Consider the following 27610-nt stretch of genomic DNA (forward strand, 5'->3'; position numbering starts at 1 on the left):
ACATGACCCGGTGCTTGCACAGGGGATACCTTTACCTTTACCTTTAAAGGGAAAGGGGCTTTTCGGGAGCATGATAACGGCCGGTCACTGGCTGCTTGTTTGATTGACGGCCAGGGGCGGGACAAAGCTCGGCAATATCGCTTCCTGGCTAACGATTTTTGCCAAGACCGGAAACCAGTGGGAAACGATAGAAACGCAACTGGATTTCACTACAAAGGCATAACGACGAATTCCACTATTTAAAATGGCGTTTTTTCGTTCCGCAACCAATTTGCTACATAGATCCTGGTGCGGAATGGCCCCCAGAATTACACTGTCTTGCCTCCAGACTACAGAGATCATGTCCTATGGAGTAAATGGATGCTTTGGAGAGTGGACTCTTTGGCCCTCTACCCCAATGAGGTCCCTGCCTCCCCAGACTCCAGCCCCAAATCTCCAGGGGTTTCCCAACCTGGATTTGGCCACCCTCCCCCCCCCCCCCCCCGTTCCTAAGGGGAACTTGGCCAACCCTATTCCAACACCTTCCTTCTCGGACCAAGTTTTGCCTCCGGAGTCTCCTCCCACCCCAAACAATAACTGCGGAGTACTCCAGACAGTAAAGATTCACTCTGCAATAGACAGTCTTTCATTCATTCAAAGGCCAGGAGTGTCTTTTGTTCTTTGGCTACAGATGTGCTGGAAAAACAACTGCCATTACACGTGCATTCTGCGATACAGCCCAGACTCTGTGGAATGGTCTGCCAGCAGTGGTCAGGAAAGGTTCCCACTCCACTGGCTTTCCATAAACTATGCAAAACTGTACTATATAAGCAGATTTCTCTAACAAAATGGTTCAGATAGATATCAGGGTCTGTGGTCGGTACTGCAGTGTGGCATTTGTGCTTTTTTGTACCCCGCTTTTTACTGCCTGAAGGAGTCTCAAAGCAGTTTACAATCACCCACCCCTCCTCTCGCCACAATAGATGGAGGTGAGGATGAGAGAGCTCTGAGAGAACTGTGGTAGCCCAAAGTCACCCAGCTGTCTGCATGTGGAGGTCGAGTGGGGAATCAAACCCAGTTCTTCAGATTAGAGGCTGCTGCTCTTAACCAGGATGCCGCTTCTGTTCCCCCTAGGGCTATTTGGGGTCAAGAAGCCTCTTCTTCTCTTGTGCCATGGGCTCAGTCCCAATTAGGACCTCAAAAACTTTGGAACGGAATGCCTTCTGAGCTGAGAGAGCACAACTGGAGGAAGACACAGAGCAGGAGAGGTCTTAGTGATTTTGGGTCCCTGCTAGGCAAAAGACTGGGACTCCCAAATCATTGGGAATGGTGTTGCTAATTGCCCTGAAGCTACCAACCCACAACTCTGCAGCCACAGCAGTGGAAGTTTCAGGGCAGCTCAGCTGTAGGGTGATCAGAGATTCCCCCCCCCACACACACACACACACACCGCTTTTCACTGCCCGAAAGAGTCTCAAAGCAGCTTACAATTGCCTACCCTTCCTCTCCCCACAACAGACACCCTGTGAGATAGGTGAGGCTGAGAGCTCTGAGAGAACTGTGACTGGCCCAAGCTTACCCAACTGGAGGGGGTGGGGAACCCCATCCAGCTCTCCAAGATTAGAGGCTGCTGCTCTCAACCGCTATACCGAGCTGGCTTAAGAGAGAGGAATGCTCCTGTAATGTCTTCAGCATGGTGTGGTGGTGAAGAGCAGCTGCCTCTAATCTGGAGAACTGAGTTTGATTCCCCACTCCTCCCCAGCCAGCCAGCTATAATTCCAGGGGATCCCCAGGTCCTGCAGTGGACTGTGCTACAATGAAGCAGCCTTCTTCAGGGTCAGACCATTTGTCCCTCTTACTTGCTATTTTCTGCTTCATGGTCAGGCAGAGAAAAGCCATTTCTGGCTACTGGAAACCCAGTGTTCAGAGGTGTTGTCCGGGTTTGAACCTAGGACCTTTTGCATGCAAAGCAGATGCCCCTGCTGCAGCACCACTAGCCCTCCTGATGTCCCCTGCCCAGAATGAGGTTATTTTAAAAAAGGAAACTGGCCAGAGGTGACCAAGTGAGCGTCACGACAAGTAGGGAGAGGACTAAAATAGGATTTTTAGACCAGATTGCCCCGAGGTTCTGACTACCTAGGCAAAGCCATCGATTTAGAAGAAGGTCTTGCATACTGTTTTGGGCAGTGCTGAATAAGGAGAATTAGGGAGGCAAGTAAATCACGCTGAAGCATAAATGCTCGATTTGCATTAATTTGTGATGACTCCAGAACAAGGAGTCATCTGCTCACATTGTTGGGCCAGGCAGGGGGGGAAATGAGACTTGCAGAGATAGCTGGAATCCTGCTGGGTTGAGTTCTTGCTGAATACCACCCACCCCAAATGTTCCTCTTGCACCTTTGGGAGGTTTGACCCCGCCCCCCAAGAGTTAAAATTTAATAAGACTCGCCTAGGGAGATGGGGTGAGGGAGGGGACTCACCCTTCCAACACAGCTGTCCATGGGCCCTTGGTCTGGCTGTGCACCAGGGGTGCCAACCTCCAGGTGGGGGCTGGAGATCTGCTTTTAAAGTGAGCTTTATGGCACTGAGCCCTGCTGAGGTCCCTGCCCTTTCCAATCCAGAGGTGGAAACCTTACAGTACACCAAGCCTGCTGTTCCCAGTCTCCAGTTGTGGGGACATCAAGTTCTGGAGGAAAACGACTTGGGAGAAAAGGAGTCCTCTTTTCTCCACTGAATCCTTCTTTGGGGGCAAATCACACAACAACATGCTACTGCCAGTATGACTTAAGACAAGTGCTCTGGGCGTTTCAGAGCTACTGACTTCTTTCTCAACCCCAGGGAGTTCCAGTGACTCCGCTGACACATAGTCACAACATTAGTACTGAGAGAGGCTTCTTCTGAAAGGATGAGAGAAATATCCCAGGTTCTAACTAGCCCTTATGAGCTGACCAGTATGCACACATTGGATAATGTACTTTCAGTGTGCTTTTGCGGTTGGATTTTCCTGTGCAGAACAGGAAAATCTGCTTCTAAAGCACATTGAAAGTGCATTATCCAATGTGTGCGGAATGGATCTAAGAATTCACTCGTCCTGGAAAGACTCTTCTTCCCGGGGCTCCTGACACCGTCAAATTTAAGCAAGGCCTCTACCTGGAGCTCCAGATCTTAAAGCAGAATGCCAAAAGATTCTTTATTCTCAGGGACAATCCACAACACGTCCTTTCAGCTCTCCTGCTCCAGTTCTACAGTTTTTTCTCTCTTTCTGTTTTCCTTCTTTTTCTCTCCTTCCTCCCCTCAGGAAAAGGACTATTTCTAGGCCAGAGTTTGAGGCTCTTGGGAGATGTAGTCTCCCAGTAGTCCCATTACACTTCCCAAAATTTGCTATTGGTGCCAACAAGTTCCCTGTGGCAACCATGCTGTGGTGGTGCCCATTCATCCTCCTCAACGTGTCATAGCCTATGGTTGCCATTTTGGGGTTGGGCAATACCTGGAGATTTTGGGGGTGAAGCCTGTTCAGGGTGGGATTTGGGGAGGGAAAGGAACTTGGCAGAGGAGTGTGCCATAGCATCCACCCCTCAAAGCAGCCATTTTCTGCAGGGCAACAGTCCGCCAGTGAGACCGAATCATTCTGAGTGTGACTTTGTGAAGTCAATTCTGCCCCATCAGACTAGACAGCGTCTTCCTAGATTTGTCAGCAACCCTGATGCAGCACCAGCAGCAACAGAAGACCAGCTCTGGGGCTTGCCATCTGTGGTGAAATGGTGACCCCTAGAGGAGAGATCAATTCAAGTCGGTAGCCGTATTGGTCTAAAGCAGTGGTCCCCAACCTTTTTATCACCAGGGACCACTCAACGCTGGGGACCACTCAACACCTTTTACTGAGACCCGGTGTGTGTGGGGGGTAGTTTACTCCTCTACTCTCAACCACTGCCCTAGCGCTCTCTGATCGCTATAGTAATGTTTAAACATCCCTTCAAAATAAGATACAGACACGCCACAACAATGAACATAAGGAACATTTTATTTTCGTCCTTCGGGGCCCATCTCCAATTAGTCGAAGGACCACATGTGGTCTGCGGCCCATAGGTTGGGGATTGCTAGTCTAAAGCAGCAGAACAAAGGTTGAGTCCAACAGAACTTTCTTGAAGACCAGCCAAGCTCTATGCACGATATAAGTGCAAGCACACTTCTTCAGATACATGTGTGTTTGTACCTGAAAGTTTAGATCTTGAATAAAACTTGGTTGGTCTTAAAAGTGCCCCTGGACTCAAACTTTGTTCGACCCCTTAGAAGTAGTGATTTTGCTGGATTCAAAGGTCCTGGCCTCTCCCACTAATCCACCAGAGGATCCCCTCCAATATTGAGATCTCTAACATCAAGATCATTGTTAGATCTATTGCACTGGCGCCACCCTCTTCTGAATATTATTCTCCCCACCAGGCTGAACTTGGGGGAAGTTGGGTAAATATGATTATAATTGTGACCACTGCCGCTTATATGTTATATGTGACTTGTTGTTGATGTTAATTGGGGTTTTTATGGGGATTTTATTGTGTTTTAACTGTTATGTTGTAAACCGCCCTGAGACCTATTTGGAGAAGGGCGGTCTAAAAATTAAATAATAATAATAAATAATAATATATTGTTATGTTTGTTTGTTTATTTCATTCCCCCCCCCCCAGTTTTTCTCCCCAGTGGGCACTCTAAACAGCTTAAAACATTGTTCCTTTATCTATTTCATCCTCACAACAACCTTGGGAGGTAGCTCAGGCTGACAGTGTGTATAGAGTTGCAAACCTCCAAGAGGGCACCTAGAGATTTCTTGCTAATAACAAAACATCTCCAGATGACCAAGATCAGTTATCCTGGAGAACATGGCTGTTTTTGAGGCTTGATTTTCTGGCATTAGACCCTGCTAAGGTCCCTCCCTGCCCTAAATACCCTCCCCTGGCTTTGCACCCAAAATATCCAGGTATTTCCCAACACAGAGCTGGCAGCTCTAAGAGTATGACTAGTCACTGGTCCAAGGCTGCCCCACGAGTTTCCATGGCAACATGGAGATTCGAACTCGGATTTCTCAGAACCTAGTCCAACACCCTAACCACTACACCATAGCGCAGGGGTAGTCAAACTGCAGCCTTCCAGATGTCCATGAACTACAATTCCCAGGAGCCCCCTGCCAGCATTTGCTGGCAGGGGGCTCCTGGGAATTGTAGTCCATGGACATCTGGAGGGCCACAGTTTGACTACCCCTGCCATAGCGGCTCTCGGCCAAACTAACCTTTGGCAATGCATCTCTCACCCCACCAAGCGTGCTAAAAATACGGTTCCACTCCCACTGTGACATTTGCGACAACAGCTTTGCTTGGGTTCTGTCCTCCTCCTGCCCTGCATTATCAAACGGATTGTCAACCACATCCAGTTTTCCGTTTGATCGGGGACTCAAAGCAGTTTTCTACATTGTCCCCCGCCCCTCCACTTAATCCTCACACCACAACTTTGTTGAGGGTAACAGGCGGAGAGATTGTGATGGGCCCAAAGTCACCTGGCGAGGTTCCATGATTAAGCAAAAGATTCAAACACAGTTGTCAGAGATCCTAATCCAACACTGGAACCACTACAGTGCAACAACTGCATACTTACTGGGCTAAACCTCTGACTCCCATAGGCTGAGCCAATGTGGGATCAGATAGCGTCACCATTTCAATGGGTCAGGGAACAATGCCATATAGAGTCTGAAGTCTGGGTTGTCTGAGAAATAGGGAAATAGTCTGTTTGGTTGGAATAAAGACCTCAACGAGGCTTGAGGAATGTCACTGGTTTTATCTGGGTTTCTTTAATATATTTTGGAGGCAATCAAGGAGCTCCCAAAGCCAGAGAAACTAAGGAGACAATCCAGAAGAAAAAGGGATTAAAGAAGGGCACATGGGGGAAAGTGGACTGTGAAAGAGGAGAGAAAAAGGCTGAGGAAGGAAGAGGCTTGAGGATAAAGAGAAATGGAGGCAGTTTTACCATAGTAGTTTCTCACAATAATATAACAAAAGTGACAGAACAAAATTTGGGTCTCGGGGCACCTTTAAGACCAACAATGATTCAATGAAAGTAGAAGCTTTCATGTGCATGCACACTTCTCCAAACGCACATGAAAGCCTGTACCTGTCAGGTTGGCATTTGAAACCTGCCATGGTGTTACTGTGTGTTGTTGTGTGTGTGTGTCTCGTGTTCTCTACAGGAGGGGGATGGAGCGAGCAATTTGTGATCTTGGGTTTGCTTTGATGTATGGGGTTGCTTCCTGTTTGATTTCTATGAGGGCTATGTGTTAACCACATGCTGATGCATGGGTGCCTGGGAGGAGAGGAAGCTTCAGTGTTATGTGTGATGCAGTGTCCTTGTAGACACGGAACGTGGACGCTAGGATTCGCAACTGGGTGTTATAACTGCGCCTGGGAAAGTGGGGAGGTGACCTTACACTGAGGGAGCATGATGTGATCTGAAGGTGGTCGAGGGGAAATATACCGATCTGTGTGTGCTTTACCAATCAATCTTAACAAAAAAATACCATGAGCTTAGTGCGTTTCTTTTTAATAAATTGCTTTTGCTGAACATGCCAAGTCCTGAACGAATCTTTTTTGGTATTAAAGGTGCTAGTGGACTGAAACCTGCCCTCTTTCCCAAAATGGCCAATGACGGGCCTGGAGAGGGTGCGAAGGAGAAGGGCCCAAGAGATAAAAATCCTTGCTGGCTGAGGTGAACGGAGTCTAGAGAGGTAAGTACTCTCATTTTAACTTCACACCATTGAAGGGAGGCAGGGGCCAACCGAGGGCCTGGTGCGTGACCCAGCCCTGTTCCAGGCCTAGTGGAGTAGGCTGTTGGGCCGTTTCTGGCATTGGAGCATGATGTCATATTGGGTGAGAATGTCTGGGTGACGTCGCCTCAGGTGATATGTGACTTCCGGGTGCACTGAAGGGAAGTGTGGCCTGCCGACATGTTTTCCGGAGAACATTTCAAGGCTTTCTCAAAGGTAAAAAACTTGGGAAAGGATTGTCGAAAAAGATCAGGTCCCAGTGGGGCCTTAATCCGTTCTGCAGGGCCTGTTCCACCAGGCCTACAGTCGAGGCCCGACTTAACCACCAAGAAGTGCCAGCTGGAGATTGATGAAAGGTCCTCCCCCAAACCCTAGACCCTAGACCACCACCCCCTTGTCTGTGGAGGGAAGAAGAAGAAGAAGAAGAATTGGTTCTTATATGCTGCTTTTCTCTATCCGAAGGAGTCTCAAAGTGGCTTACATTCACCTTCCCTTCCTCTCCCCACAACAGGCACCCTGTGAGGGAGGTGAGGCTGAGAGAGCCCTGAGATTACTGCTCGGTCAGAACAGTTTTATCAGTGCTGTGGTGAGCCCAAGGTCACCCAGCTGGCTGCATGTGCAGAATCGAACCCGGCATGCCAGATTAGAAGCCGGCCCTCCTAACCACTACACCAAACTGGCTTTGAACTTACTGTTTTAATGAAGTAGTCACCCGCCCTGAGCTGTATTGGAAAGGTTAGAAGAATAAAGATGTATTTTTAAAATGAATGTCTAGTTTCATTCAGGCTGGGCCCTGACACTCGGCCAGGAGAACCGCCGAATCAACCCTGCCCATGTTCCCTTTGCTGCTAGATGTCCTGCCAATAGCAAATCAAGTCCAGGTTGGATCAGCTGCTGTCTACAGCTGGAGGGAACTAACAGGTGGGTGAGGTAATTCTCCTTGTCCAGCTCCATGCAGTAAAGCAGATCTCCCTCCTTCTGGAAACCGGGTCTCCAATGGCCTTCTGCAGCTTCTTCACAGAGAGCAGGGTCTTCCCACTGGACCTTTGCAAACTCTCCAAGCCTATCCCAGTCTTTTTCTTTGACAATGACATATCCCTCCAAGGCCTTGGGCTAAGGGCCAGCCAAATCACTCAAGATGGCCTCCGTAAGATGGCCACGCTACCCCTCCCAGTTGGTGGCACTGCCCACCAAGTTGCACAGATCTTAACGTCCCCCATGGATACACCATGCAGGGATTCCAGCCTCCAGGTGGGACATGGGGATCCCCTGGAATTGCAGCTCATCTCCAGGCAACAGAGCTGTTCCCTTAGAGCAGGCGTTCTCAACTAGGTTTTAGTGGTTAAAATCAGCGGCTTCTAAACTGCTCCTCCCCATGCTGGGTGACCCTGGACTAGTCACAGCCCTAACAGGATTTCTAGATGGCCCTGGGCGGGTTTCCTGAATGGGAAGGAGTTAATTAATTTTTAATATATTTTTTAAATAGTTAAACCTTTATCTGGTGAGATGACCATATATGGTCAGGTCAACCCCCCCTCCCAAAATGGCCAGTGATGGGCCTGGAGGGGGTGGATGTGTATACAGCTAAACTTCCCCACCATATTCTGCACGTGGAGGAGCAGGGATTAGAAGCCACCGCTCTGAACCACTAAACCAAACTGGCTCTCTCTCTAACCTGGAGAATTAGGTTGGATTCACATCTCCACACACAGCCAGCAGAGTGTCCTTGGGCTCGTCCCAGTTCTCTGAGAGGTGTTCTCGCACAGCACTTCTCTTAGAGCTCTCTCGGTTCCACCTACCTCACAGGGCATCTGTTTTGGGGAGAGGAAGGGAAATGTGTTTGTAAGCCACTTTGAGACTCTTTCGGGTAGGGAAAAGCGGAGGATATACAACCAGCTCTTCTCTTCTTAAAAAACAGCCTCCATTGGCTGGACAGTCAGGGGAGGGGGCCCACCAACTCTGCCCCCTTTGTCCTCTCCAACTCAATGGGGTTCCTTTGGCTCAGGAAGATTGTTCAGGCCTCATCCCTGTGTTGAGTTGCTATCCAAAGAGCTTGGATTGCTGTCCAGGAACTCTGGAAGAGAAATCTCAGAACAAGAACTGGCACCTTTGTTTCATTTACTGTATGGCACGTGTAATATAACCAGGCAATCCTACCATTGTCCAGCTGCCAGACAAAAGATGTTGGAGGTAGCCTGTCCATCATATCACGACCCTCGTGCTCCTTGGAGATCACCCTTCCAAACTGATCGCCAGGGCTACGTCAGCTTGGCTCAGCGGTTAAGATCAGCGGCTTCTAAACCGGGGAGCCGGGTTTGATTCCCTGCTCCTCCCCATCCTGGGTGACCTTGGGCTAGTCACAGTCCTGATAGTGCTGTTCTGACTGAGCAATGATGTCAGGGCTCTCTCAGCCTCACCTACCTCCCAGGGGGGTCTGTTGTGGGGAGAGGAAGGGAAGGCAATTGCAAGTCGCTTTGTGACTCCTTCACACAGTGAAAAGCAGGGTACAAAAACCAACTCTTCTTCTTCCTCTGAAATGTGACAGGACCAGGCTTGCCTGGGCCAAGGATGCACACATGAACACTACGGCACCCTACAGAGCACCACCTGCACTTTCACACACATTCCCCCCCCCTCCATTTAATGCATTTTGAACTCCCAGTAACACTGGACCCTTCTGTTTACCTACTGTCAATTTAACTATCTCACGGACTTTGTAATCAAAGTGGCTATCTGAGGAGTGTGTGAATGCAACAGGCAGAGCTGAGCCCTCGACACAGTCCTAGGAGAAGGGATCCCTGCTGCAGGAGGACAGATGTTCCGTGCCTGGCCCCGTACAGAGGGGAGGGAGCGCAAATAAGGAGGGGAAAAAGACTTTGCCTCCCCAGTCACCACCTCCCCTTCTCTCCAGCGCAACATCAATCAGGGGCAGCCGTGGGCCCCGGCCTCTCGCTGTCCCACCCATTGGCAAGGCTGGGCCAGAGGAGGATCTTGCGATCCCCACGCCCTGCCTTGATAAGGAGCCCGGGCCGGAGCTGACTGGGTCAGATTCTCCTCAGCGGCCGAGCAGGGGAGGGGAAGGGAAGGGAGGGGAGGGGGGAGGTTGGGAACAGGCTGGGAAAGACAGTCCACTTCTGCAGCGTGGAGGTTTGTTTGGCCATGGGGCGGATGGAGTATTCCTCTCGGAGGAAAACTGAGGGAGAGGCTCTGAAATACTTCATCGAGGATCCGGGTACCGGCACGCTTTACAAGAGGGGCCAACTCTTAGGAAAGGTAAATCGACTTTATTATTCTTTTTCTCCCCCAGTCATGGCTGAACTGGGGCTTCTTTGGGGATGACACCTCTGTATACCTTCAGCTGGTGCAGGAGGTTATTATCCCCCCCCCCTTATGCACACACACACACTTTCAAAGCCAGAGGACTGGAACTGGGGGGTTCAGGGTGATGCCCACCATGGGACCTGCCTGGTCTGGGACAATCGTAGTTCTAAGGGGACACCGTGTGGGTCTGCTCCGGCAAAACAGAAAAAGGAGCGCAGGCAAGCCACAAAAACTGACCGTTTACAGGGGGCATAAGAAGCTGTGTGTTTGTGAGGCTTTATTGGATCCCCACTCCGTCCCTGAGCAAGAGGAAGGACCCACTGCGCCAAGAGGCATGAACAAGTGCAATGTTGCCAGCAGGGAAACTGAGACACCAGGCAACAGGGATGTTCCATGTCACTGGCATACCCTGAGCATCCCCCTTCCTCCCCTTTCTTCCCTGTCCTGGGGTTATAACCCCCATGCATCCTGGTAGCCTTACTTTTGAGAATCCTACTAGAGCCAACTTTTGGGGCCTGGAGAGCTGAAAGAAAACCCAAAGGCATGAATGAGAGAGGGGGGAATTCAAGCCCACCTCTTGCTCACTTAAAGACCTCGTCAACCCCCCCCCCCCACTCACACACACAAAAAGCATGTTTACCTGCTGCATATCTGCATGTAATATAATTAATGTCCTGTCAAAGCACCAGAACTGCACTGGGATCTTTGCAAAATTCTGTAGGTGATGCTACATAACCCCCCCAGCAGCTTACAATTGTAAAATAAGTGGGGGTTGGGGGCAGGGGAGAAAGGGAGATATGGGAAAGGAGGGGAATATTCTTTCCATAAACTGGCTTTTAACCAAGATTCTGGACTGGTGTTGCATTTGGGGGTCCAGTCGCCGGATGAATTCAGATTTGCTTCCCAAGAATTCCAAAACAGCTTTGATTGTCAAAACGCGAGCTTTGAATCAAGGGCTCTTTATATAGGATTTGCACTTACCCATTGACGTTAGATTCCCTGAAAGCTAGCAGGGTGACCCCCTTAATATATAACATGAAGCTTAGAGCTGGGCCATGCTTTTATTAAAAGGAGCAACCACTGCCCAAAGTAACACACAGCCCTTTAAAAGGGGGGATTAGCTATGGCAGAGAGCATCCAACTATTTGGTGCACAAACTGTCTCCCTGCAAGGTTTTTCCGACCAATTTCCTAGGCATGTTTATTCGGAAGTAAACCTCCTAAATCCCTCGGATTACTGCAAAATTAGACCGCATGAGATTTTTCAAGCCTGAGAAGAGCAGTTCCCCCTCCAAGCGCAGCCCGCAGCCCCCGTCCCCCCCCCCCCCGGGCATTTCTGAGCTCAGCCACTAAGCACGGAACGTGAGAAGCCTCCCCCTCCCCGCCCTCTCTGGGCTCGGCTCTGCCCGGGATCTGTGCAGACACGTCCCGGGTTCGTCTAAACATGCCCGAGCTAGTTGAGGGTGGAAGTGGACGCTCCGCCCAGGGAGGTGTTTGCAGTTGCTGAACGGCGTTCCGTCCTCATGAGGAGGGTTCAAGACCCACCTGCGCCCAAGGAGCAGAGGGCTGGAGCAAAATGGAATAGGAGTGGTAGCTAAAAGGGAACCTCCATGCGCAGAAGCAGTGTATCTCAGAATGTCCTATGCTGGAAGCAATAGAGAGAACCCTGGCCTTCCTGGCGTGCTTGTGGGGCTTCCAGGCAGCCAAGTTTGATCCAGCAAGTCTCTGTTAATGTTGTTCTTGGTGTAATGGATAAAAGCCACGGCCTCTAATCTGGAAAGCTGGGTTTGGTTCCGCGTTCCTCCCCATGAAGCCAGCTGGGTGACCTTGGGCTAGTGACAGTTCTCTTAGGGCTGTTCTCACAGAGCAGTTCTGTTGGAGCCCTCTCAGTCCCATCTACCTCACAGGGTATGGGGAGAGGAAATAACAGCGATTGTAAGCCTTAGAGACTCCTTTGGGTATTTAAAAAAAAGGTACAAAACAGCAGCTGTTCTTAGTCTTAATTTATAATTTATTTATCATCACACACAGGAAGCGTATCATAATATAAAATACATAATCAAGTAGCTACAAGGGCCATCCAGACAGATTGGGAAAGAAAATGTTTCATTCTTTTAAAAAGAGGCTAGACACATTTATGGAGGAAATGCTTACCAAGAACTAAACTGAACCTCCATGTTCAGGGGCAGTTTACCTCTGATCACTAGAGAGTCACATGGGGGGTGCATTTGTTGCCTTCTTGCCCTGGCTGACATTGAGCAGATAAAACCCACCTCCGGCTGTGGGATTCCTGACTGCCTTTCTCCCGTGCCTTCGACAACAGCCCATCATCATGCTGGGAAAAACTGTCCATATTGCATGCAGCTACGAAGATTGCAGGACAAAAAGAAACAAGTGTGGCCTAGCAGACCAAGATCTGGGAGACCCTGGTTCAAATCCCCACTCTACCACAGAAGCTTGCTCATGGTCTTGGACCAGTCCCAGACTCCTGGCCTGACCTACCTCACAGGGTTGTGGGGTGAAAGACAAATCACTTTGGGTTCCCACTGGGGAAAAAAAGCAGGGTATCTTCCCTGCCTTGGATTTTCTGGCCTGCTCTGAAGATGAAATCATAGCCCCAACTACCCAGAGTCCCCTGAAAGGAAGGCCCGTTCCCCTTTGGGACTCAGGATGCACGTGACTCAGGTAAACCAGGTTTTCTTACCTGCGGTTACCGGTGAGGCCGTTTCCTCCTAGTGGCTCTGTCTCTGCGCAGCCTTTTCCAAAAGCTGTAACTTTCCACGCTCATCTCAACATGCTCCAGCTGAGTTTTTCGATCCTCGCTTTAACATATCTGGGACGCTCAGCCACCTCCTGGCTCCTCTTTGCTCCTGCTGAAGCAGCACCTTGTTTAGCCGGCATGCTGGACTCTCACGCCACCTTCCTGATAAATGCACAAAAGCTGCCTCCTTCCCACCGTTCCACCTGCTCATGGCTAGAGGAAGGAAGATGCTTCCCTGCACAGGGACCAGCCGATTCTTAATGTCTGGGCCTGCCTCTTGTGAATGATCTCACCATTCTCTTGCACATAGTCAAGGTTCGCATGAAATATCCACTGGCAGTTTGGCCACACTCTCAGCAAGGTTTAGCTGCGGATACACACCCGTCGCGCAGCTCACAAAGCGTTTTCCAACGCACACACTTTTCTCCCATAAGCAAGCACGCACGGACACACATATCTGTGAGTCTTGGAAGATGGCATAAAGCATCTTAATTCTGGCTGCACAAGACTAACGCCTCCATTGCAATGCACTTTCAATATACTTTTAATGCACTTGAGCGATGGTTGGCAAGTAGGGTTTTCCTGGCGCACTTGCAAATAATCACTAAAGTGCGCTGAAAGTGCATTGTCCTGGAAGTAGTACTGGTGCCAAGGAATCGTGTCTAAAAAGAACATGGCAGAGGTGGTAAGTCAGCCGCACTTTAGCAGAATTTCATGTTCAAATGCATTAATGTCCACATACGAGTCCCAAATCTGGGAGAGGGGAATTGGTATGTCATTTATTATAGGAGGTTACCAACCTCCTGGTGGTGGCTGGAGATTTTCCAGAATGATATTTGCTCTCCAGATGACAGAGATCAGTTCAATTGGAGAAAATATCTGCAGCGTGGACTCCATAGCATTATATTCTGCTGAGGTCCTTCCGTTCCCCAAACTGCACTCTTCCCAGGCTACACCCTCAAAATCTCCAGGTATTTTCCAACTCAGAGCTGGTAACCCTATTTACATAGGTCCAGATATCCTGAAACACACCAGTACAATATTTATTACCATTCGGAAATGAAATTGCTTTATGGCGTGACTGTATGAAACTGTCAGGATCAGAGAGGATGTTGGACATATGCCAGACCTGAACCCAGCATCCCTTGAGAACGGCTTGGGGGATCAGGTTGGGATTGGCAGGCCCCAGTTTGCTCAAAGCCCTGGTTCAGTGTAGGCAATGCCCCAAGCATTCTCCAGCAAACCAAATTCTGTAACACAGAGCCAGCCGGATTCAGTCTCCAAGCTCAGGAAGCGATGGCACAGTTTGTGCGGTGGAAAGCTGCTTACAGGGCAAACAGCCTGAGAAGGACCTCGTGCGAGTTCTCCGAGTCACAAGAGAAGATTAAAAACAATTTCCTTTTCCATCACTGATTCTGCCTGCCTGCTCACACACACGCATGGGGTCTTGGAATTATACTGTAGTTGACAGTTCTGGGGAGAGTGGTCAGGCTACTTCTGAAAATATCAGGGCTGGACCCATCCAACTCAGCCAACTACCACTGCATCTTGCATTTGCCCTTTCTGGGCAAGGTAGTTGAGTGTGTGGTCACAGGACAGCTACAGCTTGGATGAAACATCAGCTCTTGAGCCATTCCGATCTGGCTTCCGAACTGGCCATGGGGTGGAGTCAGCTCTGATCACCCTCACAGACGATATCTGGAGGAAGCTAGGCAGGTCAGCGCTACTGTTCTTGCTGGATTTAACAGCAACATTTGACACTGTTGACTACAGGTTATTAAACGAACGTGTACCCAACGTGGGGGTTCAAGGCACAACCTTAAAATGGATTCAGTCTTTCCTCCAAGGTCGGGGAGAGAGTGTGACCTTAGGGGAGAGAACTTCCCAGCACCATGCCCTGGTAGGAACTATTCTCTCCCCAATGTTATTTAACATCTGCACATGCCCTCTTACCAAGCTGGTCTGGAGTTTCAGCCTGGATTGCCATCAGTATGTTGATGACACCCAGCTATTTCTGTTGATGTCACGTCCAGATGCCTTGGCCAATTGGCTGGAGGCCATGGTGAATTGGTTCAAAGAGTTGGCTGAAGTTAAATCCAGCTAAGATGGAGGTCCTCTGGCTGGGTCGGCACGCCAAAGGTGATGTGATGCAACTCTTGGCTCTTGTGTATCTGTTTAACACCTTTGAGTATGGTCAAGAGTCAGGATGTGATCCTGGATGCCTCCCTATCTATGGAAGCCCAGGTCACAAATGTCGCTCACCAGGTGTTTTACCACCTTCGCCAGGCACGACACCTTGCACCTTACTTATTGACGACTGACCTAGCCACCATGAGCCATGCAGCTGTCTCCTCCAGGCTAACCCTCTGTAAATCACTGTACACAGGGCTGCCCTTGAGTCTGTTCCAGAACCTCCAGATGGTCCAAAATGCAGCAGCTTGGGTCCTTACTGGGACCCAATGGAGAGCTAGGGATGAGATTCCCCAAATGGGACCTAGGGAATCCCCCAGTTCCACAATTAATCTCCAGATGACAGAGATCAGTTCCTCTGAAGAAAATGGCTGCTTTGGACGGTGGACTCCATAGCATTATCCTCCACTGAGGTCCCTCCCTGCCCCAAATCCCACCCACTCCTGGCTCTACCCCCACAGTCTCCAGGTATTTCCCAGCCCAGGGCTGGCAACCCTATGGAGAGCACATATTATTCCTGTGCTTTCCCAGCTACACTGGCCCCAGATTGGAGACCGGATCAAGTTCAAGGTTCTGATTCTTACTTTCAAAGCCCTAAATGGTCTGAGACCCTTGTAGCTATGGGACTGCCTCTTCCTCTATGACCCCTGCCCAAAGAGCATTAAGATTGAGCAACCAAAACTTGCTCAGGGTCCCTGGCTCCAAAGAGGTAAAACTGGCCTCTACTAGAGACAGGGCCTTTTCAGTCCTGGCCCCGGCCTGGTGGAACATTCTGCCTAGTGAAATCAGGGCCCTCCGGGATGTTAAACAGTTCCAGAGGGTCAGAAAAACGGAGCTGTTCCGCCAGGCCTCCCCTCCTGAGAACCCATCCTCTGGGGGGAAAAAACCCTCCAAGCTCTGACTAACTCCTCAGAAAGAGCCTAAATTATTAAGAGGAGGGAGTTTTAATGTTTTAGTAGTCAGAGGTATGCCTGTTTTAAATTAATTGTCACCCACCCTGAACCTCCTGGGAACGGTGGGATACAGAAATAGTAGTTGTAGGAGGTTTTATTGCTGGTATTATTCCTGGTGGCAACTCAGTTGGGCCTAATTCAGATTGGGATCACTGCATCAGAGATGGAGGAATTTCTGCCTTTGCCCTGTGTTGTTTGCAGTGGCGGAAACACCCAAGGGGCTGTGCCTATGTGGGGGAGTTATTTGCTGTGTGGAGAGCCAGCATGTACAAATGCTCAGTGCGCGGGGTGGCCCCCAACAGAGCAAATAATACTCTGCCCAGTTTTTGGTGGTTCCCCTGGGCTGCTTCAGCCACGGAAAACAACACAACGAAAAGACAAGAGAATCCCGCCTTCTGCTGCATAGCAGCCACGAGACAAATTGGGCCACGGTATGTGTTGATTGATGAGCGGTTACCTGGAATTCATCCCCGTGGTGAACTCGTGTGATTTGTAACATCCATTTGGTCTCCCAGCGTTCTTTTAGAGCTGTGTAATGTAGATTGTAGAGCCTCTTGTGGCGCAGAGTGGTAAGGCAGCAGACATGCAGTCTGAAGCTCTGCCCATGTGGCTGGGAGTTCGATCCCAGCAGCCGGCTCAAGGTTGACTCAGCCTTCCATCCTTCCGAGGTCGGTAAAATGAGTACCCAGCTTGCTTGCTGGGGGGTGAATGGTAATGACTGGGGAAGGCACTGGCAAACCACCCCGTATTGAGTCTGCCATGAAAACGCTAGAGGGCGTCACCCCAAGGGTCAGACATGACCCGGTGCTTGCACAGGGGATACCTTTACCTTTAATGTAGATTGTAAACTCCATGGGGCAGGGAGCCTGTCATTTCCGTTCCTGGGCCCTTACACTATTTGGCACCAGATATGAAAAAGGAGCTGCAGGAATGGTTCAGGGCAGTACCTATATGAATTTGCCACGGTGGCAGGTAGGAATGTCAGCTGGAGCGCACTCCATCTGATGCATGAACGCCTGAGCCCAAAAACAATTATTTTAACATGGATTATATCACTAGAGAGCCAGCGTGGTGTAGTAGTTAAGACTGGTGGCGTCTAATCTACAGACTTGGGTTTGATTCCATTCTCTTCCACATGTGGCCAGCTGGGTGACCTTGGGCTAGTCACAGTTCTCTTAGGGCTGTGTGTTTATTGATTGGTTAGTTTGTTTATTGTTCTCACAGAGCAGTTCTGTTAGAGCTCTCTCGGCCTCCCCTACCTCCCCTCTCTTTTGTGAGGAGAAGAAGGGAAAGGGGTTTGTAAGCTGCTTTGGGACTCCTTCGTATAGGGAAAAGTGGAGTATAAAAAAACAGCCCTTCTTCTCTACACAGAGCAACTGGATCTTGCAGCTGGGGATTAACCCTCAGAAGAGGCTGTTGGTTCGTTCTCTTAGGCTCTGACACATTGTCAGTGTTTAGCTTTCATCTGGCTTTCATAGTTATCATCGCCTTACAGCAGTGGTCCCCAACCTTTTTATCACCGGGGACCACTCAACGCTGGGGAACACTCACCTTTTACTGAGGCCCAGTGGGGGGGGGGGGGTAGTTTACTCTTCTACTCTCAACCACTGCCCTAACGCTCTCTGATCGCTATGGTAATGTTTAAACATCCCTTCAAAATAAGATACAGACACGCCACAACAATGAACATAAGGAACATTTTATTTTCATGGAAATTTTAACTCATGACAATGAAAAATCAATGGGAACCCTGAGCTTGTTTCTCTGCAACGAGATAGTCCCATCTGGGAGTGATGGGAGACAATGACACCCGAAGTGTGTTGTAAAGGGCCGGGAGGCGGGGAGAAGGCGTCATTCATGGCCCACCTCCAATTAGTCGAAGGACCACATATGGTTCGCTGCCCACAGGTTGGGGATCGCTACCTTACAGCAGTGGTCCCCAACCTTTCTGAGGTTGGGGACAGGCAGGGCATTGGGGCGCGGCCCGCGGCCCGTGCCCGTGCGGGCCACGCCCACGCATCAAGCCGCGCCCGCGGGCCGCACCCCTGTATCGGGCCACGCCCGCGATCCGCGCCCGCGCATTGGGCCGCGCCCACGCATTGGGCCGCGCCCACGCATCGGCCGCGCCCTGCGAGCCGCGCCTGCACATCGGGCCGCGCCCGCGCGGCCCGGCCCAGATTCCCTCTCCCCGCCCTCCCGCAGTAAGAAGCTTCCCGGGCCGCAAGCTTGCGGCCTGGGAAGTTTTTTATTGCGGGGGGGCGGGGAGAGGGAGCCGCGGCCCGGCACCATGGCCTTCGCGGCCCGGCACCGGGCCGCGGCCCGCAGGTTGGGGACCACTGCCTTACAGGACAGAGCAAGCTCCAGTTTTAATATTCCATCCCTTTGCCAGATTTTCAGGGAAGGAAAAAATCATTTAGAAGCTTTTGCAGTGGGCACCTCCCCCACCCAATAATATAAGTTTGAGGGAGAGGGTCTCCATCCTTTTTGCCAGAGGACTAATTATTTAACAGGAAATGAAGATCATTTTGGAGAGCAGCCATTTTAATCTGCACTGCAACAGGTAGATTTGAGGCCAAGAAGATTTTTTAGGCATTTTCAGAGCCAAACCCAAAAATCTTGTTGCTACTGGACTCAAAACTTAATGAAGAAATGAGTGTTTTCATTGGGCTAATTTTTTGGGGAGTCGTTGTAGATTGTGTCTGTTTCGGAGTGTTATTACATTCCTCTCTTCTGCCTAGCAACGGCATTCTGCGAAACTCCCAAATTTGCCCATTTCTCTCACAACCTCATGGCTGTCAATAGTAACTACAGGTAAGTGCCTTTGGTTTTCTGCAGCCTGCCTCCTGTCTCCTAAGCCCTGCCTAACACCACTCCCCTTTTTGTCACAGGGGGCATTTGGAAGATGCTACAAGTTCACAGACATGTCGACCAACAATATCTATGCTGTGAAGGTTGTCTCTCAGTCCCGGGTCTCCAGACTGGACAACAGGGGGAAGGTGAGCTGATTCGGGGCCTTGCAGACCAAAACTCTATAGATTTCAGCTCCATCTTTGCCTCAATTGGACGTCTCCTAAGTGCTGGCCTTGGTCTGCCAGTTCCTCTTAATTTGCAAAACAGGCAGTGCCTTGTTTCAAGTTCCCCAGCCCAGGGCTCAATCTCAGGGCAGGCAAAATATTCCTAAAGCAGATCATGTGCCTCTGTGTACGTGCAGAGTGAACTTTCCTCACCGTTGAGTAACTGGAGTCTGTCCCTCCTATAGCAGATTTTAAGAGTTTGCAATCCTAGAGACACTTTCCTGGCAGAACAAAAGTTTGAGTCCAGTGGTACCCTTAAGACCAACTTAGTCAAGGTAGGAGCTTCTGTGTGCATGCACACTTTGTCAGATACAGTGAAACAGAATACCCTCTATCATTACATACAGGTAGAGAGAGGGCAGGGCTGAGGTTTAATTGCTAGGAAGGGCTGGCTAGAGTCCAGACACATCAATAATTGGCCGATAATAGCTGAGATTGGGTTAAGGCATTATTTACGCATCTTCACTCTAGCCGTCTCATTCTGGCAATTCCCCCACCCTTTCTCTACCTATATGTAAGGCTGAGCATATTTTATTATATCTGATGATGAAGTCTGCAGGTACCTGAAAGCCCTTACCTTGAATAAAATTTTGTTGGTCTTAAAGGTGCCACTGGACTCAAACTTTGCTCTGCTGCTTCAGACCCAACGGGATCTAATTGCCCAGCAGTAAGTCCTAAAGCCCAGGGATTCCCCACCAGGGGGGACCCATGGGGGTCTGCAGGAGCTCCAGAGGGAGTCCACAGTCCTTCCCCTCCTGCCTTAATGGACTTGGCCACAAGCTAGGGAACTGGCCACCTCTTCCTGAAGGTCTCAGAGAGTAGGGTGTAAAAATCAAAGGGGGTTAGTCGGTTGTAGCGTGCTATGGGCTCCTGTCCTTCTTTCTGGCCTACGTGAGGTGGAGCCACTGTAGTAGTAGTAAAGGTGAGAGGAGGTAATGAAAGAAGGGTGAAAGGTGTGGTGGTTATGTCACTTCTGCGGCTGTGGCAGAAAGATGTGACTAGCTGACATCACTTCCGGGGGGTCCTCAAAGCCAGAAAATTTATTTCAGGGGCACCTTCATGGTCAAAAGTTTGACAAAGGCTGCTGTAGGCCTAACATGCACAGCTGCCTCACAGAGGCCACAGAGTGGACCAGCGTCAGCCAAATTTTGGCTTACATTGGTAGAGAATGGGGCAGGCCTTCAGGCCTCAAGGGTCCAGGTTGTGTATCCCAAAATCCTTGCGTCTTCCGCAGATCATGTTGAGAGCTATGTTTGGGATGTTCTATGCTTGGATCTTAATTCCCAAGCATGGGCGGGAGGGCAGTTCGGATTAGAACTGTGGCAAGTGGGGAGGGGGAAGGCTAATGCTTCCTCAGGCTCTCTTTTCACAACCTGAAATAGCCTCAAAAGAGCTGTTGCTGTAGAAACGTAACTGTAGTCCATCATTATTGAGAACCAGCTTGGTGTACTGGTTAAGAGTGGTAGCCTCTAATCTAGAGAGCCGGGTTTGATTCCCCATTCCTCCACATGCAGCCAACTGGGTGACTTTGGGCCAGTCACAATTCTCTCAGAGCTCTCTCAGCCTCATCTCCCTCACAGGGCATCTGTTGTGGGGAGAGGAAGGTTAGGCTGCTTTGAGATTTCTTCAGGTAGTAAAAAGTGGGGTACAAAAAACCCATCTCTTCTTCTATGTAAATTTCCTTGAATAATTTCCTGGGACCAGGAAATGGCTTGGGACCAGGGTATCTGAAGGGCATCTTCTCCCAGGAATTAAAATTGCAGGAAGAGACCCTCTTAACTATCCTGTCAATCAAAGGAGCTCATTTGGTGGGTACACGAGACAGGGCCTTTTCACTGGAGGCCCCACAATTTTGGAGCAGCCCTCCTCTGGACCTCTTTCATTATTTAGGAGGCAGATGAAGATGTTTTAACTTAGAGCTGCATATGAGGAAAGCCTCCTTAAATTGTTATTTAAAAACAAAACTAATCTATTTTATACATTTAAAAAAATAGTGTTAGCTGTCATGAGCTCCGTAAGAAATGTGACTAATATATATTTCAAATAAATAAATGAAAATGTCAGTGAAATGGCCCAGGGGGGAGCTTTAAGTCCCCTCTCCCACCAGTTCTGTTCCAAATTCTTCCCCCCATGCATGCAGGAATTAAATTCCATGCATGGAACTCTCAGAGTAGAATCGGTTGACTGGACCGAGGGACACCAGGGCTTTGGAATGTGTAAATCTGCTCTTTCAGGGAAACAAAATACTGTCCACCTAGGTCAGATCTGCCAGGGCTATCTTATCGTCCTGAGAAACATTTCAGCACTCTTGCTGACTCCAGCACCTGTGCCCCGTGACTTCTCGGCAGGGTGCGCACACATGCATCTCTTTCTGCCAAAAAAAAAATTGTTTGCCCCTCTCCTTTCCTTCCTCTGCAGGTCGAACGTGAAATTGAACTGCATAGCCAGCTCAAGCACAAGAACGTTGTGGGCTTCCACCGACATTTTGCCGACCAGGAAAATATTTACATGGTACTGGAATATTGCAGCCGAAAGGTGAGAAGCAAGAAATCAGGAAATCTTAGCTAAGGGAGTTTTGTTCAGGCTCACCAATGCAACAACTCATAGGAGAGTGGGTGAAATTTCATCCCCGTGCTACACCTACCTATGGTTCTCCAAGCCTGATCTACTAAAAGGGGGGCCAGAAATAAATGTCCACTGTGAAAAATATTGCTACAATTCCATATAATTGCATAAGATTTACAGACAAAATTATCACAGAGGTCACAGTGATACGATAACATATCTGTAGGAAGATCCTGGCTTTGTAATATTACGGAACAGTTTGCATTTTGAACCGTACAGAATAGCTTCTGTAGACGAGCATCTGGGTTTCGGCCCGATTCGGCCCCATTCCCAGAGCTTTTGCCTGCTAAGATCAAAACAGAAGGCTGCATACCAAATCAGAAAACACGAAGACTGGCTTGCTCCTCTTACAAGCTTAGAGCTATTTACATGAGGAAGATATAATAAGAAACTCTGTGATAATTTCTGGTCTCTTTACAGTGCGATGCCATTTGTTACTCTGCTAAAAGGGGAAGCAGAGAATAAAGAGGAAGAGCAGAGTTAGCTCAGCCTAGTATGCGCCGTGTCCTTCTGCCAGGGTGTTTGGAGCCAAGGTTTATAATAGTCATCATCATAATCTTTATTTTTCTAGCATGCCCTTCCAGTATAGCTCAGGGCGGGTAAACAACATCATAAAAGCAATATAAGCAATAATTTAGGTTAAAACAATACAATGCAATTGAATCTAATAGTGCTAGCTAAAACATATCTAATAAGGAGTGGGTGGGGGTTGGCACTTAAGAGCCTCTCTTTCCATTTTCCAGAGGTGACATCAGCACTTCTTGATGGTTGTTTTATTATGGGCCCCAATAATATGCCTGGCGGAATAGCTCTGTCTTGCAGGCTGTATGGAACTGGTTAAAGTCCCGCAGGGCCTTGATCTCCCTTGGGAGAGTGTTCCACCAGGCTGGGGCCAGGACTGAAAAAACCCTTGGCCCTGGTCAAGGCCAATCTCACTTTCTTTGGGCTGGGAATCCTGAACAGATGTTGTTTGAATCATAGAATCATAGAGTTGGAAGGGGCCATACAGGCCATCTAGTCCAACCCCCTGCTCAACGCAGGATCAGCCCAAGGCATCCTAAACTTTGGAAGAACTTAATGCTCTCTGGGGGATATTAGGGAAAAGACAGTCCCGTAGGTATGCTGGACCCAGACCGTTTAGGGCTATGAAGGTTAACACTCAAACCTTGAACTTGTTTTGTTCTCCCATCTGGAGAGTACCATAGCAGCCCTATTGATTAAACTAGGACCAAGGAAAGTGGTACATTATAGGCCCGAACATCATGCATGCCACATCATTACATACTACAAGGGAAAGCAGGTAATAACAAGAAGGAGCAAGTCTATAGGGAATCTGGGGTTTATCCTCACAACAGTCTTGGGAGGTCGGCGGGGTCAATACAAAGGGGGGCTTGTGCGAGGCCACTTGGTAGTGTAGAATTTAGGAGATGGTTTTAGAAAGTGCTGTCAAGTTACAGCCGACGTTCGGTGACTTTTCATGGGGTTTTCAAGGTAAGAGATGTTCAGGGTGGTGAGAATTATGGAGGACTGTGAGACACTCCAGAGGGGTCTGTTGAGGCTGGGTGAGTGGGCTTCGAGATGGCAAATGAGGTTCAACGTGGGCATGTGCAAAGTAATTTGCATTGGAGCCAAAGATTTTGATTATCAATATACGTTGATGGGGTCCGAACTGGCAGAGACTGATCAGATCTTGGAGTCGTGGTAGATAACTCAGTGAAAATGTTGACTCAGGCAAATGCTATGCTGGGGATTGTTAGGAAGGGAATTAATTGAAAGCAAATAAGCCAGTGTCATAATGCCCCCGGATGAATTGATGATGCGGCCTCATTTGGAATACTCTGTACAGTCCTGGTCACTGCACCTCAAAAATATTACAGCATTGGAAAAAGCACAGGAAAGAGCAACTAAAACGGTTAAGGGGATGGAGCATTTTCCCTATGAAGAAAGGCTAAAGAGACTGGGGCTCTTTCGCCTGAAGAAATGATGACTGAGGGGTGACCTGATGGAGGTTTACGAAATTATACATGAGAGAAAGTAGGGAAAGAAGTACTTTTCTCCCTTTCTCACGATACAAAAACTCGTAGGCATTCAGTGAAATTGATGAGCAATAGTTTTAGACTATAAATGTGTAATTAACGTGTGGAATTCACTGCTGCAGGAAGTGGTGGCAGCTACAAGCATAAGCACCAAGAGGGGACTGGAGAAACATCTGGAGCAAAGGTCCATTAGTGGCTATTAGCCACAAGGAATAGATGGTACATTATGTCTGGGGCACTGATGCTCTCTGTTCCTGGTGCTTGAGGGGCAACAGTGGGAGGGCTCTGGGAGTTTTGGCCCCACTGGTGGACTTGTTTTTTAGGCCACCTTCGCCTGATCCAGCATGGCTTCTCTTATGTTCATATGTAGCTGCTGAGATCTGTTGAAACTGGGCAAGCCTGGACCATCCAGGCCAGGGCAGAATTGGGGGAAAGGCCTATTACTCAGTGGCAGAGTGCCTGAAGGTCCTTGTTTCTATTCCTCCCCATTCAAATATTTCCAGGTCCATCAGTGATGCCAGCGAGGGATGGGGCACTTTCTGGGAGTGGGGACGAGTGAAGTGAGGTTCCGATGTCACCCAGAAGTGGCATTGGTACATCGAGGGGACAGGGGACACTCTGGCTTTTAGGCAAAACTCTATGGTAGAATTAGCTTCTAACCATAGAGTTTTGCCCAAAAGCCAGAGTGTCGCCCCACCCCACACATGGTGACATTAGTACACCATGTTTATTTGCAGAACTCTTTCAGTTTGAGGGGAGTTGGGGGGGGGGCAGGTGAATCTAGAAAGTGGAGATCCTTGCCCAGACCAGAGGATCTGGCAACCTTATCCAAGATAGACAGAAGTGTTAAATAGGCCCCGGAGAGCTGTTCCCTGTCGGAGGAGACAGATGGACCAGTGGCCTCATTCTGCATGAGGCAGCCTTGTTATGTTCCTGAGTGGAACTCTCTAGCTCTGCAATGTTCCAGTCTGGTCTCCTGCAGGGCTGTGTGCGGCTTGGATGCCCTTTAAGGTTCCTTCTGAAATCCCAGAATTCCAAGCTCGGAATGTGTTGCGGGTGCCTCAATACACTCTGGGAAATCACCACTGTTTCTCTCTTCTGCATCTCCCCACCACCTGCAGTCTTTGGCCCACATCCTGAAAGCCCGGAAGACGCTGACGGAGCCAGAGGTCCGCTTCTACCTGAAGCAAATTATTTCAGGCCTGCAGTACATACACCAGCAAGGGATCATCCACCGGGACCTCAAACTGAGTAGGTAGCACAGTCTAGTTTGGACAGGAGGCCGTTTACTTTGGAGACCCAATCCTAAACAAGCCAGCTTGGAAGATGTTCCCCACACCATGTTGAGTTTCAGTGGGACTGACATGATTGCTGCCTTAAGAGGAGAACCAGAATGCCTGAGTTTGAAGGAAGGGAGAGACCAGGGTTTAATATTTAAAATTCTGCTCTGGATTGGCTGGACGAGGGGTCCCCAACACAGCTCCCTTGGGCACCATGTTGCCCGTCTAAAACTTTCTTGGTACCCACCAAGTGGATGGGGCCAGATGTGGTTTATGCCCAGCAGGCTTTTGGTTGGCCACTGAAGAGCTGATTGGTTGGGCAGATTGAAATAGTATAGTTTCAGTAGCAACTGCCACTACATAACTGTTTTTCTCTCTCTCACCCCACTTTCCCAGTTTACCTCTCTTTTCCCCTGCACTTGAGCTTCCTACATGCATACAAATCCTGCAGGAGCCATTTTGTGATTGGCTCTACCAAGGGACCTGGGGATGTCCTGAAATTACAGCTCAGAGAGCCATCTTGGTGTAGTAGTTAGGAGTGTGGACTTCTAATCTGATTCCACGCTCCCCCACATGCAACCAGCTGGGTGACCTTGGGCTCGCCACAGCACTGATATCAGGGTTCTCTCAGCCTCACCCACCTCACAGGGTGTCTGTTGTGGGGAGAGGAAAGGGAAGGGAAATATAAGCCGCTTGGAGACTCCTTTGAGTAGAGAAAAGTGACATATAAGAACCAACTCTTCTTCTTCATCTCCGGACTGCAAAGATCCATTCACATGGAGAAAATGGATGTTTCAGAGGGTGTACTCTGTGGCTTCGTCCCCCACTGTACCTCCCCTGGGTCCATCCACCTAATCTCCAGGAGTTTCCCAACCTGGATCTGGCCACCCTACCCCCCCCCCCCCAGTGGGAATGTCAACTCTAGCCTTGTGGCAGCGTTTTGTGACATTTGTGATTCCAAACGTGTCCACAGGCTCAAATAGGTTGGGGACCCCTGGGCTAGACCAGTGGTAGAGCATGTCTCAGATGGTTATGGGTGGCTGTTGTTAAAGCATGTGTTATAGCCCCTATTTGACTCGTTCAGAGATATTTGGTCTCTGCTCGCTTGTACGCGAGTGCTGAAGTCTTGGTGAATGAGGGACTGCCAGACAACATTGAGGGAGTTAATCACCCACTGCCCCAAATCTGCCCTTCATCCCAGGCTCTGGCAAGGCTGGGTTGTGGAGCGGGGATTAAAAATACACAGCCACATGGCCGGCTGTCTCGGGGCTGAGCGGTGGGGAATGCCTGGAGGGTGAGCTCATCTCACTATTGCAGGCGGGACCTTGGGGGGGGGGGGTCTCTGGGCACAGGACTCCGTTGGGGAATGCAGCTCTAATTGGACCTGTGTCGGGCAAGAATCTCGCTCTTTCCCATGCACGCCGACCCGGTCCTCAGCCCGTCATCACACATGTTGCATGCTCAACGAGCATCAAACAGCAGCAGAGAGGTGAGGAGGGCGACATAGACAAGGATCCCTTCTGCCGTGTTTACAAGGATGCATGCATGCACACAGGACGCTCTCCTCTGCCATTGTCTTTTGGCCTCCCATTTAGGGTGGCCAATCTCTGGACGGTAGCTGAAGGTCTCCCGCTCTTACAACTGCCCTCCAGGAGGCAGGGATCAATCCCGAGACTGTTGTAAGGTCAAGCTACGTCAAATGAAACGCTTGCAAAAAATAGAGTTATTATACAGTGTGCACAGTGGCAAATATCATTATTATCACTTATTAAACTTCTATGCCACCGTCCCAATATGGCTCAGGGTGGTGTACAAGTTAAAGTTGACAGGAAATTAAAAACCAACGCAATAACATCAACATTAACAGTGTATAACAAAATTAAAAATATGAGTAGCCCATTAGCAGCATTAAGCAATAGCAGCTTCCAGATATTCACTGCCCGTAAGTGTCCAGAGTGGGTGGCAGAAGGGGTGTTTCTTTTGACAGAGATCATAGAATCATAGAATCATAGAATCATAGAATCATAGAATCATAGAATCATAGAATCATAGAGTTGGAAGGGGCCATACAAGCCATCTAGTCCAACCCCCTGCTCAACGCAGGATCAGTCCAAAGCATCCAAGAAAAGTGTGTATCCAACTTTTGCTTGAAGACTGCCAGATCAATTTACCTGGAGAAAATGGCTGCTTTTAAAGTTGGATTGTATGGTACGATGCCCTTTGGAAGGCCCCTCCCCTCCCCCAACCCCCACCCTCCTCAGGCTCTGTCCACCCCAATCTCCAGGTATTTCCCAGCCCAGAGCTGGTAACCTATTTCATCCAGCAATGACCCATCACTCCCGGGCATATAGTTTCATGTGTGGAGCTGTGTGGATCTGCAGTATGTGATCAAGATTCAAGTCCAGGAGCTTCTTGAAAGCTTGTATTCTGGGACTCTCGTTGGGTTTAAGGACTTGAATATTGGACCATTACATCCAATCTGTCTGGGATATGTGCCCCCTTCAAACAACGCACACACCCCCCCGCCCAGACATTCCTTCCATTTCCAGAGAGATAATGTATACAATTATTATTATTTATTTCATTT

At 49.3% G+C, this 27610-nt stretch overlaps 1 protein-coding gene across 2 annotated transcripts in view; it reads left to right on the plus strand.

Annotated features, from left to right (window-relative positions):
- The first annotated feature begins 9831 nt into the window (after positions 1-9831).
- The window catches only part of LOC143835159 (inactive serine/threonine-protein kinase PLK5-like), a 37914-nt gene continuing 20135 nt past the window's right edge, over positions 9832-27610 (plus strand). For both annotated transcript variants that reach the window (XM_077332370.1, XM_077332371.1), the window contains exons 1-4: positions 9832-10057; positions 18897-19004; positions 21501-21617; positions 24865-24994. In XM_077332370.1, the coding sequence (XP_077188485.1) occupies positions 9944-10057; positions 18897-19004; positions 21501-21617; positions 24865-24994 (469 nt within the window). In that variant the 5' untranslated portion in view covers positions 9832-9943. The remainder of the gene's footprint in view (positions 10058-18896; positions 19005-21500; positions 21618-24864; positions 24995-27610) is intronic.

This window comes from Paroedura picta, chromosome 4, assembly GCF_049243985.1.
Source record: "Paroedura picta isolate Pp20150507F chromosome 4, Ppicta_v3.0, whole genome shotgun sequence".
NCBI classification, from domain to species: Eukaryota; Metazoa; Chordata; class Lepidosauria; order Squamata; family Gekkonidae; genus Paroedura; species Paroedura picta.